Here is a 16,524-nt window from a genome sequence, read left to right on the forward strand (position 1 = left end):
ATTTTCTAATCATTCTTTAAAATCTTCTATTGGAAGCTTAATCTACTGATTAGTTTACTGATGAAGCATTGTAGTATCAAGATCTGTGATTTGCTTAAGACTAAAAGAAGTCATGATGCTAGTGATTTAAGTAGGAGGGGATTTGATGCGAATGGGAATGGGCATGCCACACGCTAAGGGGAGCACTTTCTGTGTCTACTCCCTTTTACTTGGAAAAAGAAGCTCCACAGATCCTCAGAGTTGCCTTTCTGAGAGATCACATGGCTCTGTGCTGGATCGTGGACTGGCTTGGCTACAGGGAAGTTGCAATTTAGAGAACAAGATTATCATAATTGGCTGCCATACTTCATTTCATTCTTCACTCTGGGCTGGGCAAGGAATCGCCCTGTACAAAATCAGAGGGAGAAAATAGATGTTGCATAGTTGAGTGTCTCTTAGAGCAGCTCCAAGTCAGCTCAGTGAATTCTAGAAGCCACAGACCAAAGAACTTGAGGCTCATCTTTGAATCTTTCTGGAAACAGTTCTTAAGTGGAAGTAGAGTAAGTATTCTAGATTGTAAGCTGTAACTGGGGAAGGGTTATTCTAACTCAAGATTGTGTCTACAGAAGAATGCCTGGTGTGAAGTAGAGGTTTTATAAATATAGATTAAACAAATAAGCAAAAGGATCAGAGGAGAAAAGAGAAGACGAGGAAGACAGACTGGGTCCAGTGAGAGTAAATTATGTCAAATATGTCCTTTAAAATTGAATGGAATTTTTAGATCAAAGAACGTCACAGGTTCTTTATCATTGAATGTTTGTGAGCCAGTCACCAATGTTCTTATAATATTCCTGTGGAGAAATACTAGGATATATAGGTGGAACTGTCGCAAAAGAAACAAATGTGGTTGGTAGGTTTTTGATCAATGAGTCTGGATCAAGCTGAGGGAAAGCCTTTTGAAGGTGGTCTGCTAGGAAGGCATTGTGCTTGATTGACAAGGAGTAACTGCGAGAAAAGGCTTGGATATAGGTCCCTTTTCTGCCACCTTCTGTCTGTTCTTTCTAGACTTTGTGTTATTATAATATATCTTATTGATACATATATGTAATTTCCTCAAAATATGATTTCAACTTCATTGCAGGTTTCCAGTTAGCATTTTTTCTAGTTAGCTTTTTCAAAGGATTTAAAAATAAGAAAAACATTTTTCTTTATATTTATGGTTTCCAAAGATCTTACTTCCCTTAGACAGATGAATTCTCCTAACTAGTAGCATTTTCTTGATTCTTTTGAACAATTTTATTTTCTCTCAGGGACTGGCTCTTAAGAGTTGTTCAGGAGGACCACAGCAATATTTTCTATGAAGCTAATTTTGCTGTGCTACTGACCTGGGAGCCCTCTGAATTCTTTCAGTGTGTGTGTGTGTGTGTGTGTGTGTGTGTGTGTGTGTGTGTGTGTGTGTGTGTGTGTGTGTATGTATGTAAAATGAGAACTTATCTTCCTTCTTTTTCTTTTTTCTTCAAGGATACAACCTGAATGTATACTAAATTTATTGATACTTGTTTATTTTTATTTTCAGTCTGCTTCCTCTCTTAGTGTTTCTTTTTGGGTAGTTTCCATCACTTTTTAAACATTTTATTCTCTTTTTTAATAATGTTTCATCTGTTGCAAATCATATGCATGCGTGTGTGCAGGTACAAGTTAAAAATTGCTATTATTTTGTAATGTTTAAATTAGATTATTTAAGGTTTAAAAAGTTTTCCCTGTTAGTCGGGCGCCCTGGCTCACACCTGTAATCCTAGCTACTCAGGAGGCTGAGATCTGAGGATCAAGGTTCAAAGCCAGCCTGGGCACAAAAGGACCTGAGGCTCTTATTTCCTATTAACTTCTAGAAAATGGGAAGTGGGGCTTGGCTTAAGGGTAGGGTGGTAGCCTTGAGCTGAAGAACTCAGGGACAGCGCCCAGGCCAAGTTCAAGCCCCCCCCCCACATCCCTCCCACACAAAAAATCCCTGTTGGTGCTTAACAAGTTCTTGTCTCAACTTTTATCATTTGTTAGTATTCTTCCAGTTAATAATTCTACTTTCTCAGTATGGGGGATGATTTTTTCCTGCCTTTTTTTTCACATCCGTAATTTCAACACCATTGAGAAATTTTTCCTTGTCCTGTGTGGATTGTTTTGATTGTCTATAGCCATTCTTAAGCTTGATTCTTGGATGCTTTGTTCTTAGAGACACGTTGCTCCTCTGGAAGGAGGGTTTTTAAGGTTTGTTTAGTCTAGACCACAGTAGCACTTTTGGTAAGGCTAATTTGCCCTGCTCCTTTAGTGAGCTCATTTGTGATACAAATCATAATTTTCTAGTCTTTGATTTTTTGCACTCTGAGTGCCAGGATTGGGCCCTGTTCTTGGTCATTTATGATCATTGCATGTCTTTTGGCTGTGATTTGTAAAGACAGAAATTCTCCACCCTATGCAAACAGGTAATTGCAGTTTCTTCTCTTTATAAGCTGCTCTTCCCTGGTCTGGGCAGGTTCCTCAAGTGTCTATACTAATCCGCTGAACACTGGATAGAGATCTTCAGTAGATATCTATGCTTCCCTCTCTGTGTGTGTGTTTTCCTAAGTTCTGTAACTTCACTTCCAGTCCCAGCAGTTTTGGCCTTCCTGATAACCTCATTTTAACTCCTCAACTCAGAAGAATCAGTGTAGGTTTTCTTTCTCTCTGTTGCAGCATGGCCACTCTTTCTAGGTGATAAAGTGAAGAGTTACAGGGCTCAAGATAACATAATGTCTCATGTTTAGAAGCCATTGTTTTATATTTGCCTATTTTCACTTGCTTTAAGAGGGACAGTAAATTGACTCCTGTTGCTCCATCTTGGATGGCTAGACTGGATGACTAGAAATTATTGTTTACATTATTGAGGGTGTCATTTAGAATACTAAGTAGGTATCTGTTTCCAAAACAATTTTATTAAGCAACCTGAAATACCTGGCATGCAATCAATCCACATTTACAGGGACGTAACCTTGTGCAATGAGTGTTAATGAAAAGTTGTATATAAGTGAATTTTGTGGTAAGATAATTTTCCCTGGTGGCTTACTTTTTAACATTTCTGCGATACTCCCTTTTCTCTATTTCTTATTGCTGCCCTTTTAGTAGTGATTCAAACCCTAAGGCTTTTTACTGTATTTTCTTCTTTCCATCATTTTTTCTTTGTTAGGAGCCAGTAATATGTACACAACTTTTTTGGAATGTTTGGAATTTGAATCTATTTTATCCTCCTCAACACATAGTGATGTAAAACTAGATATGGGCTGGTTACTAAGCTAGATGTGAGGTTAAATAAAGTTAGGGACTTTGACTTCAAGAAGGTCAATGTCTGTTTTGGTTTTTGTTTTTAAATAGGAACATTCACTGAGGATTTTTGCATTGGATGATAGATTTATATATAGAAGTATCTAGTTCAAGAAAAGAAAATCTCCTTTGTGTTGGTGCTTCTCAGCTGGAGTGTTTATTGTGTTCTTTACCATATCAAGGAATGAAATGATCGTGAGATTGAAACAAGTCCCTGGCAGTTGGTAATGATGTGATAGTTTGACACAGATTGGGAAAGACTTAGGATGTGAAGCCATAGATTATCTATGAGATTTTGCAGGACAATGTGATCACTGAGACTTGGAGATAAAAGAGAAAACTCCGAGAACTAGTTCAGGAACCATAAGATATGGTGAGAATGCCACAAGCAGACTTAAGAGTTTGAATGACTATGACTTGTCTCTAAACAATCAGAGGGGTAGTGCCTCCTGCTGGAGAAAGATGAGGAAAAATAGAAGCCTGTGTATATAGGCCTCTCATATCAGGTGTAGATATTTGTGTTCTAAAGAGCTTTGAATGGGTTTTAGTTGGGTGGAGGCATGCAAAGATTTGAGCAGAGCATATGAGCTAATTCATGCATGGAGACAAGGACTGTTGGCAGAGGCTTGAGGACAGAAATTTCTTAGTCATCTTAGTTTTCCCAGTTCCTAGTTTATCTTTGATGCTTGTGGCCTGAGTGCAAGCAAAAGGTTATCATGTACCTTTTAAATTGCAAATGCTCTTGACAGCCAGGGGCCTTGTCAGTGGCATGATTAATATTGCCAAAGAGTCTCTTCCTGCCCAGTGTTGTTTTGCTCAAATAGCTAAAAGGAGACAAATTTTGGCTTAGACTTTAATCCTAAAACACATTTTAATTATAAAATAACAAATCAGTTACAAAGTCTAAGGTACAAAGTAATTTGATTTTGTAATATAATGTGAAGTGCTTTAATTAACTCAAATACCATGTTTTTGTGGTGAGAACATTTGAAATGTACATTTCAGTATCTCTGAGGATACAATGCATTCTTATTTATTGTATGTAACTGCACATATCTCTGACGCTATATGTACAACTTTTCAAAGGAAAGTCATTTCCCCTCTGACTGAGGCTTTGTACCTTTGACTCTTTGTTTTCCTTTTTCCAGTCTACCTTTTCCACATCTCTTATAGAAATCATATAAGATATTCACCATCTCTGTCGCCCTCATCCTTAGTCAATCCTGAATCGTCTTACAAATGTCATAAAAGGGCAGATCATAAATGTACAACCGAGCCCAGGAGAGGTACAATTCCCATATTACACACCGACACAGCAGGAGGAGGAGATACCAATTCCCAGACTACCACGCGCAAGCACACACACACACACACACACACACACAGCGCTTCAGATCCATCCAGCAGGTAGCACCACGCCGCCTGGCCCCGCCCCTCTCCAGGCCCCTCCCCTCTCCGGGCCCCGCCCCTCTCAGAGGCCTTGCCCTCTCCCGGCCCCGCCCCTCTCCGGGCCCCTCCCCTCTCCTGGCCCCGCCCCTCTCCCGGCCCCGCCCCTCTCCCGGCCCCAGCTGTCTCCGGGCCCCTGCGCTCTCCGGGCCCCGCCCCTCTCCGAGGCCCTGCCCTCTTCTGGCCTCGCCCCCTCTCCCTGCCCCTGCGCTCTCCGGGCCCCGCCCCTCCCCCGACCCCGCCCCTCTCCGGCCGGGGGCCTGTCACTAGCAGCTCTGGCCACGTCACTGGTTGGGCCGGTTGCATCATCAGGGCGCGACATTGCAGCAGGCGCTTGCTTCAAGTGCGGGCAGCTGCGGCGGCGCCGGAGCTGCGGGCGGAGCTGCGGGGCGGGGCGGGTGCGGGAGGCCGCTCCGCTGGAGCGCTGGGACAGGTGCGTGGTCGTCCCCCGTCCCCGGGCCTGGCCAGATTCCCGGCTGTGTGGGGAGCGGAGAAGGCGGCCGGGCTCTGCCGGCTGGGATGGGCACGGTCCCGCCCGGGAGCGGGGCCTGGCGCAGCCGAGTCCCCGGGCCGGACAGCTTCCGAAGCGCTCGGGGCCGGAGCCGCGCCGGCCAGCCCCGCGGCGGCGGCGGGAGCAGCCGGGCTGGGGTGGCCCGGGCGCGGCCCCACGTTGGCTGGACCCGGAGCTCGCCCGTGTCACGTGCTTTGTACGCGTTACTCACTTAGACTTGCAGCCCGAGTAGGAGGGGTAGGCTTCTGCCCGCTTTCCAGATGGGGAAACTGAGGCACGGGAGCTAGCCAGCCTGCCCAGGTGTGTGTGTGTGTGTGTGCGTACCTCAGAGCTGGCCCTCTGTTTTAGATCCCACTGCCTGCTCATCCTCACCCAGGTTCCTGATGTGATGATGATAATGATGATTTCTTGTCCTTCTTCTTCTCCTTCTCCTCCTCCTCCTCCTCCTCCTTCTTCTTCTTCTTCTTCTTCCCCTCCTCCTCCTCCTCCTCCTCCTCCTCCTCCTCCTCCTCCTCCTCCTCCTCCTCCTCCTTCCTATTACTCTTATTTTTAATGTACTTGACCTTGTGTAAACCCTTTGGGTAGGGAGGAGGAGGAGCAAAGCGTGAACTTCCTATTGGCATGCCTGTCTCTTTTTCTTCCCTGCCACCTTGACACTCTCCCCCTTCCCCCCTCCCCACAGCAGCTTGTGTTCACACTGTTGTGTGTGTTGTGTGGACATTTCTTCATGGGGAAACTGAGAACAAAGTGCTGCATTTTTAGTCTCTAGGACAGAAGAACTTTTCTTCTTCCCTGCGCGTGGCTTTCTTTACTCTGCTCCCCGACTATTATGTTACATTGTTACTTACAGGTAAACGATCAAGGGCAGCCCATGGAGTAATTACTTTGAGGTTCATAGTTATTGTAGCAACTTCATATGGCAATTGTAAAGAAATTAGAATATACCCTTGGTAGAGCTCTGCTACATGGAGGTGATTTTTTTTCAGGATTTTAAGGAATTAATCCAGCTGAGAAATTGCCCAAAGCTAAATAGAGGATAAAGACAAAGTTTTGATATTTTGCATTAATAATCTGTTTTAGAAGTTTACTCCCATTGCTTTTAAAGCATGTTATGAAAACTATGAAGCTCAATTCGTTTTAAGTGGGCAAGTTATGGAGATGCCTTAATTCTTTTGTCTATTTTACACTACATAATTGTGGACGCATGAAAATTCCCAGCTCATAATTTAAAAAGTTGTATGTATGCATGTACTGTATGTATTAAGTGCATTTCTTCATTCTCTGAGAATTATTTAGTTATCAATAGGGATGAGATAATTATTTGTTTCATTCTGGGCATAAGTCATTATTACATTTGCAAATTAATATTCACAGCTGTTTCAAACAAGAAATCTAAGGACACATGTCATTATTTAAGATACGAATGTGACACCCATCTCTCCAGTTAGGGTTGCCTCACTGAACTACCAACCCATCAAGGGCAGGTTTTTTTTTTTTTTTTTTACAGTGTAACTCAATCAAGTAGAAGTCTACCAATTTAATGGTTAGCCTGTTGGGGAACAAAATAATGTATAAAGTCAAAATCTAGAACTGTATTAACTTTCTGGATTCCTCATTAAACAGTATATATTTCTTATAGCACATGATTTGGAAGTTTTGTTCTGGGACATGGATGAGTCTGCACTGACCCTGGGTACAATAGATGTTTCTTATGTTCCAAATTCTTCAGAATACAGCCTCGGTCGATGTAAGCACGCAAATGAAGAATGGGTAAGTGTGAGAGATAAGTGAAAACTTTCAGGTCAGCAGTGTTCATTTTAGTGTTACCACAGCAACATAATATGAAATAGAGATTATCTGTTGCAGAAATTGCCTCCTGTGGTTAGAAGTGACATTATAAAATCTAACAATTACAGACATTTTTATAGTATTATGTTAATTGGGAAGAAAAATTGGATAAAAAGGTAAGCACAGTGATTATATTAGGGATGGGACCCTAATAGATGTTTTTGGTAGTATACTTATTTATAAAGAAATTCTCCCCTTTCTTTTGGTGTCTACTCTCTGTAAGTTTTATTTAATAAGCATGAATAATTATAATGGAAGTAGACTAAAGTTAAATATGAAAAAAGTTTGTATCAATATAACATGGCATGTTGCTTCTTTTTGCAAAATAGTTTATATCAATAGGATTTGTGCAATGAATGAGCTCAAAGTTCAGAGGAAAGTTTTGGAACAGCAGAGCAGGATTTCACCCTAATGTAGCAACATGGCTTTAATGCCATGTTTAAAGGCCAGCCAGCCTTTATTCTCATTTGATAGGATCAAGGAATTTTGCTATGTTTACCTTCTTTTTCATTACAGTAAAGTATTTTAAGCTGTAGAACAAAGTACTCACAAAATAAGGCATTTAACAACTTTAATATGGTAGTTGTGCATATCCATGGAGCCACAGTGTCTCACTTTAACACATGTAGTAAAGTGTACAAAGATCCAATCAGGGTGATTAATCCATCAGTTTGAACAGTGATCCTTTCCTTGTCTTAGAAATATTCAAAATGCTTTCTTGTAGTGTTTGAGAAATGCATAGTAAGTTATCGTTGTGTGGTCATGTATGCCTATGTAATCCAAGCTAGGTGGGGGGTGGAGCTAGGAGAATCACAGTTTGAGGCCAGCCCAGGCCAAAGCTCAATATCCTCAATTTTCTGATGGAAAACTACAACAAAAACTAAAAACAAAAAAAGACTATGGGCATTACAGTATTAGAGTACTTGCTAAAGCCCTTGTGTTCATTTTTACAATGTTCTGGACCACAAGAATGCAATGTTCCTGTATAATTATATAATTGTACCCCTTCTCCAGCATTTCTTTACTCACCAACTTGCCTAGCCAACAACCACTATTCCCCTCTAATTCTCCAGCACCAACTTTTTTGTCTTTTACCTATGAGTGAGGACATGTGGTATTTGTCTTTCTTTGCCTGGCTTATTTAAGTAAACAGAATGAAATCTTAGTTTTAGAGATCAAGTGGACAAGTATAATTCTCTTCCCATTTAGTCTCTATTTTCCTTTAATATTCATTAGGGTGACTGTGGTTTTAGACCCACCTTCTTCAGGTCTGCAACATTAAAATGGAAAGAAAGCCTCATGAGCCGGAAAAGACCATTCGTCGGAAGATGTTGTTATTCCTGCACTCCTCAGAGCTGGGTAAGAGTGGTCGTGTTTGGTGGTCTTTAAGAAACAGAAAAATATATGACATAGGTTCAGAGCTTGGTGTACATTTTGTTGTTTGGTCTTAGTGGTCTTGGTTTGTCCTTAGAACCAAGACACACATGTATACACCAAATATTCCCAGTAGAAACACAGACTTGATTTTTCTTTCTTTTTTCCCTCCCAGTAAGTACTGGTTTCATCATAAGTCTAGGCAACATCTTCATTCCTTTGTGGCTTTCATATGATTTTATGGAGAGAGTAGTTCTTGCCCAGAGTTAACTCTTTCAGAGAGCTAGAAGAAACCTTCATGTACCTTCTAGACTTTGATTTTCAGCCTTAACATTAGCATCCTGGTAAGATGAGAGATTGTGGGAGCTGTGGCTTTTCTGTTCTCCTTGAATGTGTTTCTGTTGCTCAGGAACATCTTTTAATTGTGGTAGTAAGAAATGGTCACTGAGATGTTAGGATGAAGACTGAAGAAAGAGTATGTTTGGATCTGTTCCTTGTATTTTGGTGAACAGAAGCTGTGCTTGAGATTGCAGCATCTGAGAGGAGCTGAGGTGGGTGAGATGTGGGCTTCTCGTGGCGGTTGCTGCCCTCGCCAAATTGACATAAGGTGTAGAATGTTGTTTGGCAGTGTGTTTGAGCATTAGGGTAACCTTCTAAAAGGTTATATTTAGATGTTAAACTCACCCTGAGTTGGGCCAGTTATTATGAGGCAGGAATTCTGGCATTTAAGAGCCTGTTATTAATACATGTTCATTCTAATCTGTACAAATAGTTAACTATGCTGCTGAAATTTTCTACTTATGGTTGGCATGGTTGGAAATAGAATTCCAAGTTTGATTTCCTAATATCAGAGAGATTTCTGTAAGACTCAAAACAGGTTGTGTTTGTGTTCAATATTTAGGTGTGATTAAGAATTTGTCATTAGAAGCATTTGCTTAAACCCTAGAGCCTCGCTGCAAGAATATGGTAAAATTGAAAGATCATGGAAATTTCTAGTTCAGGCGTAAAGCCAGTTCCTTTTTCAGAGGACAATGGAAATAAAGATTTAAATAGAAGATCGGATCTTTTTAGATCTGACCTCCCCCTTAATTCTCATTTTAAATGCATATTCAACACAGTATAGTAACCACAATGTTACAATGTGTTCTGATGTCTGAAGGCACTATGAAGAATTATTTGGGACCTGGGAGGGTTGAATGGCTAGAGACAGTGCAACAGATCATTGATATTTGCACCAGTATGGTAATCGGTCAAGCTGAATTTGATCTCCTTCTATGGCATGTTCATTTAAAGTAGTTGGTGTGGAAATATTTTACAGTTTTTGTCATTTGCTATCATTACTCTGAAATCCTATTTGTAAAGAACTCTCTAAAGAAATTTTACCTAAGTATTTTTTTACATCTTTTTTGAGGTTACATTATGTCTTTTTAAATTAGCATTTACTTCCAAGCCTTGCACCATGTTTTGCCCACATCATTAAAGTTGTAACTTACTCTAACAGAGCTGTCTCTAGATTATCTTTGAAGATCATATATAAAAATAATAATCTGGGTCTAGCGTTTAGCCTAGTGGTAGAGTGCTTACCTAGCATACACAAGGACCTGGATTTGATTCCTTGGTACCACATATGTAGAAAAAACCCAAAAGTGGTTCTGTGGCTCAAGTGGTAGAGCTCTAGCCTGAGAAAATCTAAGGACAGTGCTCAGGCCCTGAGCTCAAGCCCAGGACTGCCAGTAAAATAAATAAATAAATAAATAATGTGTGAGAGTATGTATTTTTTTCATTAAGTGAACAGTCATATAGGGGAATAGGATGACCACCTTCTCTGGGGTGAGATCTTAGACTGAACTGGGACAAACTGTGTTTTTCTCAACTGAAGAGTTTTTGAGGCTTTTCAGAATTAGTAAGCTTATATTTGAAACTTCTAAATTTCAAACCAGCCTTAATGATGATCATGATTTTATTGTCTTTTGGGAGATTTGGTAATCTGATCACAGTCTGCGGTACTTTGCGTAGTACTTGTGTGTTTGGGAACACTGAGATCTGTGGCTGTCCCTTGTCCTGTCCTTGTGAATGACTTAAGCCAACTCTATTTCTTTGTGGGTAAAGGTGAAGAGTGAGACAGGAAGGGAAGAGGCACCACATGCACCCTTTGGTTTTCTGACATTAAAAACTAATATGAACAAATATAACCCCTGCTTATCTGGATGACCTTATCTAAAGACCAGCCTCTGAAACTCAAATGTAAGACAGTGTGAGACCAAGGGTGATGGAGTGGGTAGGATTTTACTTACCTGAGTCACTGGGAATCTTTTCATGCCTTTGTTAGCACCTTGTACACATAATCTTAGATAAGCACATGATATGGAATGGAACATTACTGAGTATTAATGATGTACTTAGAGCCATTTGGATAATTTATTACATGTGAATCCTGTATATTAGCAATGCATTGGACAGTATGGCCCTGATATGGAGAGGAGGTAGTAGGGTGGAGTGCCCTGGGCTTCAGGTCAGTACGTGTCTCGGTAGATGTGTGTATTTTTTAATATGTTATGTTTTGATTTTACATCTGTATCTGTGTGTATTTTTTAATTTTTAAAAATATAGATATATACTGTGAGAAAAATTAACTTTGTGACCTTTGAAGTATTCAGAGTACTTTTGAATAAAACCTATTTTCCTTTATCTTGTAGATTTTCAAAGCAAGGCCTAATTTTATGCTTGAATATTTAAAAGTCATCTGGAAATAGGAATGGGACTTCTTCACCAGCAATCCAATTGTGTGTTCACTTGTTTTGTTTTGTTTTACACAGGAAAAATTTTTCAACCCTAGCATCCCATCTTTGGGTTTGCGGAATGTTATTTATATCAATGAAACTCATACCAGGTAAAAAGAAACTAAGTCACAAAAGAAAATCTCTGTAATGTCAATTAGCATACTTTAAAATAAGTCTGGTTTTGAGAATACATAGAATATGAGCTTCTAACCAGAGAGGTTTTATGTAAACATTAGAAGAAGATAGACATCAGAAGGATCTATCACTATTAACATCTACTCTTCCAACACAGACCCCTATGGCATGTCAGTGCACTCAGAGTGTACTTTAAGGTATTCATAATGTCAGCTTTTGCTAAACTGTGGAAAATACTTATCTAAGGAGAGATGTAGTTTCGAATGTTTTATGGTTGATTATGGATGTTTTATACTACAAAAAAGTATATGTGATTTAATTTTTGCCTAGTCTATAGAATATTAGAAAATGTTTTCTACTGAGCAAATGTTGTTTAACTTATGTAACTCGGATTTTTCTTAGAATTCCAGGCCTGTAGAGCTGGACTAGTAGGAGAGAGAGAGAGAGAGAGAGAGAGAGAGAGAGAGAGAGAGAGAGAGAGAGAGAGAGAGAGAGAGAGAGAGAGAGAGAGAGGAAGAACTTTGTCTTATAGAATCAAAGGGAATGGATAAAGCAGTTAGTTAGAAGGCTGTGTGTCCTAGGCAAGAGAAGCAGGAGTCAAAATAGTACCAGGCCTTGGAATTCTGAGAGAAGATGCCTGAAACAGGAAGTAGTAGGCTCTAGTGATGAGAATGAAAAGTGTGGAGATTTGAAGCCTTTCTGATATTACTGTATATGTAGAGGAAGAAGTTGGAAGTAAGAATGTAAGACCTGTACGTGAGTGTGCACGTGTGCACATGTGTGTATACACACACACACACACACACACACACACACACACACACGATATAGGACTTAAAGCCTAATTCAAAGGATATAAGGGATGCATTTTTTTCCCTGTCCTCAGGCTACTCTTCCCTTCTCCTCTTCCTTCTTCTCTTCTTCCTCCTCCTTTTCCTCCTCTTTCTCCTCCTCATCCTTCTCTTCATCTGCTTTTTCCTTTCTCCTTCTCCTTCCTCCTCCACTTCCTCCTCTTCCTCTTCTTTCTCCTCTACTCTCTTTTCTCTTTCTCCTCTTCCTTCTCCCTTATCCTTTTCCTCCTCATCTTCCATCTCCTTTTTGTTTCCTACTCTCATCCTTCTATTTCTCCTCCTCCTCTTCCCTCCCCTCCCCCTCTCTCATTCTCTGTCCCTCCCTCCTCTCTCTTTTGCTCTGGAATTTAAAGGAGAGACTTGGCCATTGAAGTATTTTTTTTTTGTAGTTGATGTGGTTAATACTCTAAAGAAAGGGATACACTCTTTTGTTTATGTAAATTTTACATATGATGCCAGAACTTTTGCTGTTATCCTCAAATAGAGTAGTTAAGAAAAACAGCATTGGCTATATTGACTTATATGTATGAGACTGTTCAGTGCAGTAAGCTGCTCTGAAGCTGTTCAGCTTATGTGTCATATGAAGCAAGATCTAAATATTTTTTACAAACATACCTTTGCTACTTCCATATAAACACACTTTCACACAATCATAACACACATATAACAACTGTTATATGTGCTCTACACTTCCAAACACTTTTATCCACTCACTCATCCACATTTTCACATACACACAGTGTTTTAGTCACCCCCCCAACACACACACACTGATGTCAGACATATACAACAGTGCTTTCAGTCCGTTTCAAAGGCAGTTCATACAGAGCTGGACTTTGGGTACTTCAGGAATTCTTGAAATTTTCAGTGAAGGAAGACTTTAGGAAGAATGATGCATAGTAGGCCTACTTTTCAAAAGACTGAAACGAAAGGAAGGAGGAAGGGGGGGAAAAAAAAACCAAATACAAAACAGGAGCGGTAATGAACGGTGATTCTGCACCAAATTCTATTCCCCAGTGCAGACTTCCTGGTTCCTCCTGGAGTGACTTTGTTTCTGCTTAAAATGTCCACTGTCCACATCACTGTGGATGAGATGACTGCACACCATTACATAATCATAACAGACGGCTTCAAGTGCAGACATGTGGCATTGTTACTCTAAAATACAGCTACTCAGCGTGCTGTCTAAATAGAAAATAGTCCATGTCACTGGTCAGAAATATTTCTTGTCCCATAGGTATGTGAAAAACATAACTGCATGTTGAAAAACAAAACTGGCTTATTGAATTCAGAGTTTAAATATTTAGGTCATTACATAGGCTGGTTATGCTTGATTTCTTTTTGTCTGATCAACCTTTGTTAATAAAGTTTGTAAACCAATGATGAAAAGTAGTCATTCATCATTTATGTTAGGGGAAAAGTACCATGTCTTTGTGTAAGCTATATACCTATATTTGCATATATATGTACACATACCTACAAACATTTATGTGTGTGTGTTAGGCTATATGTTAATATTTGACATTTTTGCCTTATTAGTGGTATTGTCAGATTTTTTTCTTTATTGTTGTTGTTTGTTGGTCATGGGGCTTGAACTCAGGGCCTGAGTGCTGTTCCTGAGTTTTTTTTTTTGCTTAAAGATAGTGCTCTTCCACTTGGAATCACAGCTCCACTCAAGTTTTCTGGTGGTTAGTTGAAGATGTCTCACAGAATTTCCTTCCCTGGCTGGCTTCAAACTGTGATCTTCAGGTCTCAGCCCACCGAATATCTAGGATTATAGAGCCATCAGCACCCAGCTTTAATAGATTTTTTTTAACTTTTTTTAAAATTAGGGTTATTTTTCAACAAAATAAGATTATCCAAGAATTAATGAAGAAGTTAAGAGTTCTAATTTTGCTTGAGAGCACTTAAAAGAACTTGCACATTATATAATTGCTGCATAGCATTTTAGATTACTAAAGAGAATTTGGTAGAGAGGAGCCTAGGTCTCAGGAATGGCTGGTCTCTAAGAGTTGTTTTTGTTGTTGATCATCTAGATGTTTCACAAGGGATTTGTTGCTAATTCATTTATATTTGCATTCTAGGCACCGTGGTTGGCTTGCAAGACGACTTTCTTATATCCTGTTCGTTCAAGAACGGGATGTCCATAAGGGCATGTTTGCCAACAATGTCATGGAAAATGTCCTAAACAGCAGCAGGTGAGGGTAGGGATGGACACTGGGGAGAGGCAGGGATGTGTAGAATCTTTGGTCTCCTGAAGTGTTTGCCCTTTAGAATATGAAATGTTCAGCTGCAAAGGATGGTGGTGGGGAGGCAGGAGGTAAACAGAGCCCTGTAAGAACAGCCATCCTGTTTTCTGTGTTCTGGTATGGATGGATTTCCAGTAGGTGAAAAGTGAGTAATGAGCCAGAGTCTAGAAATCCTCCTGTTCCCAGGATTCTATGGTGGTAAGGCTTCTGATTTGCAGTTACTGATGACAGCACATTTTCTGTTGTATAGCCTAAAGAGAAGCGAGTTTGTTTTTGTCAAGTCGTTATTTAGTTCTTAGGGAAAAGTTCATGGAAGTCGTTACTAGAAATCTAAAAAAGTAGAGGTTGTCTTTGTTCTTAGTGGCCCTTGCTTGCTAAGGGGGGATTCTGACTTGAGCCCATGGGTAGGAATCAGGATAGAGCGGCAGGGTAGGGTGTCTTCCAAAATTTCAACAAACTGACAACTAAGAGAGTAACAGAAGAAATAGGCATAAGAATTTACTGACATACCCCAAGCATCACAAGAGTGATCATTATCCAGAGACTTCTCTATACAAGAGAGGGAAATGAAGAGACATAGGTAATTTTGCAGTATAGTCATTGGTTTTTTAGGAAATGATAAGTGAGCCAGGAGAACAGGCAGTAGCTGAGGGATGGCGATCATCTGTGCTCTGGTATGCAAGGCAGAGGCTGAGCTCTGTGAGCAGTGTCTTCCTGAGCCGATGAGACTCACATGTCCTGGGCAACTTGTGGGAGCCACCCTCAGGAGAGAACTTTCGGTCTCCTTTCTTCCCAGGCACTCAACCTATTGAAATAGGTTCTCTGGGGGAGTTACGACAATAAAAAAAAATTTTAAATTAGTTTTTGGACATTTTCCCAGGTAGATAAGAGAATTCAAGAGAGCCACTCGCTGTGCTTTGGCTGCGGAGAAACAATTGACAACAGAAAGTTAACAGATCCTTAATTCTCAGGCAGCTCCCAAGGTCTTCCAGTTGCTTTTAATTTTAAGGCAAATTTGAAGCACACCAAGAAAACCCCATATATTGTGGTATGGTTTTCTGAGTCCCAGGAGGGTCAGAATCCATACAGAATACATCCCAGAGCATGGGAGTCTGGATGAAGGTTATTCTGTTCACTCTCATCGATGTGGCCTGTTTTAGTGATACAGCTCAGCTAGGAGAACAGAAAACAGGTGGATTCAAACCTGGGTGCTTTTATCCATTAAAGGGTATACATAAAGCTTCAAAAGTATTGACTCTAGTCTTTATTGAATAAACAAATGAAGATAATAGGGCTGATTTCATTCAATATTTGCAAAAATATTCCTTGCTAGGAGGGGTAAATGCTATTTAAAGAATAGACTGGGTACCTCTATATCCTTGGAGCTGTTTCTTTAATATTAATGAATTGTGAGGAGTTTCTGAACTCAGCAGCAATAATAGATAAAAGTAATTATTTGAAGCTATTGGATTATTATATATTCTGTTTTCTGCTTTTAAGTATGTTTGGAAAGTCATTAATTTATGTCCATCTTCTGGGTATAGCATAGAGCATCTTCTTGCTAATATTTTAGTAGTCCATATCTGCTAATAAACTTCCTTTAAAAAATGCTGCATTTGTGTTTTCAGTTGCTTTGTGACTCATTTGAAATTCAGCACTGAGGGAAAGCAGTTTTTTTTTTTTTTTTTTTTTTTTTTTTGTGTGTGTGTGTTTGCCAGTCATGGGGACTGAACTCAGGGCCTGAGCACTGTCCTTGGGCTTTTGCAAGGCTAGAGATCTACCACTTGGGCCACAGCATCACTTCTGGCTTTTTTCTATTAATATGGTGCTGAGGAATAGAACCCTAGTCTTTGTGCATGCTAGACAAGCATTCTTACCACTAGGCCAAACTCCCGGCCCGAAAGCAGTATTTTAATTGTAACTACCAGTTCGTTCATCCAGAAGCCCGGTGCCATGTTTTGTCCTCAGTGAAAAAAAAAAGAGAAACATTACTATTATTT

At 40.1% G+C, this 16,524-nt stretch overlaps 1 protein-coding gene across 1 annotated transcript in view; it reads left to right on the forward strand.

Moving 5' to 3' along the window:
* The first annotated feature begins 345 nt into the window (after window positions 1-345).
* Window positions 346-16,524, forward strand: part of Gpam (glycerol-3-phosphate acyltransferase, mitochondrial) — a 38,400-nt gene continuing 22,221 nt past the window's right edge. The window contains exons 1-5 of the mRNA XM_090345890.1: window positions 346-539; window positions 6,927-7,057; window positions 8,372-8,494; window positions 11,326-11,399; window positions 14,360-14,473. Of these exons, the coding sequence (XP_090202016.1) occupies window positions 6,956-7,057; window positions 8,372-8,494; window positions 11,326-11,399; window positions 14,360-14,473 (413 nt within the window). The 5' untranslated portion in view covers window positions 346-539; window positions 6,927-6,955. The remainder of the gene's footprint in view (window positions 540-6,926; window positions 7,058-8,371; window positions 8,495-11,325; window positions 11,400-14,359; window positions 14,474-16,524) is intronic.

Source organism: Megascapheus bottae, chromosome 15, assembly GCF_031878675.1.
Source record: "Megascapheus bottae isolate mThoBot1 chromosome 15, mThoBot2.hap1, whole genome shotgun sequence".
In the NCBI taxonomy this organism is placed as follows: domain Eukaryota; kingdom Metazoa; phylum Chordata; class Mammalia; order Rodentia; family Geomyidae; genus Megascapheus; species Megascapheus bottae.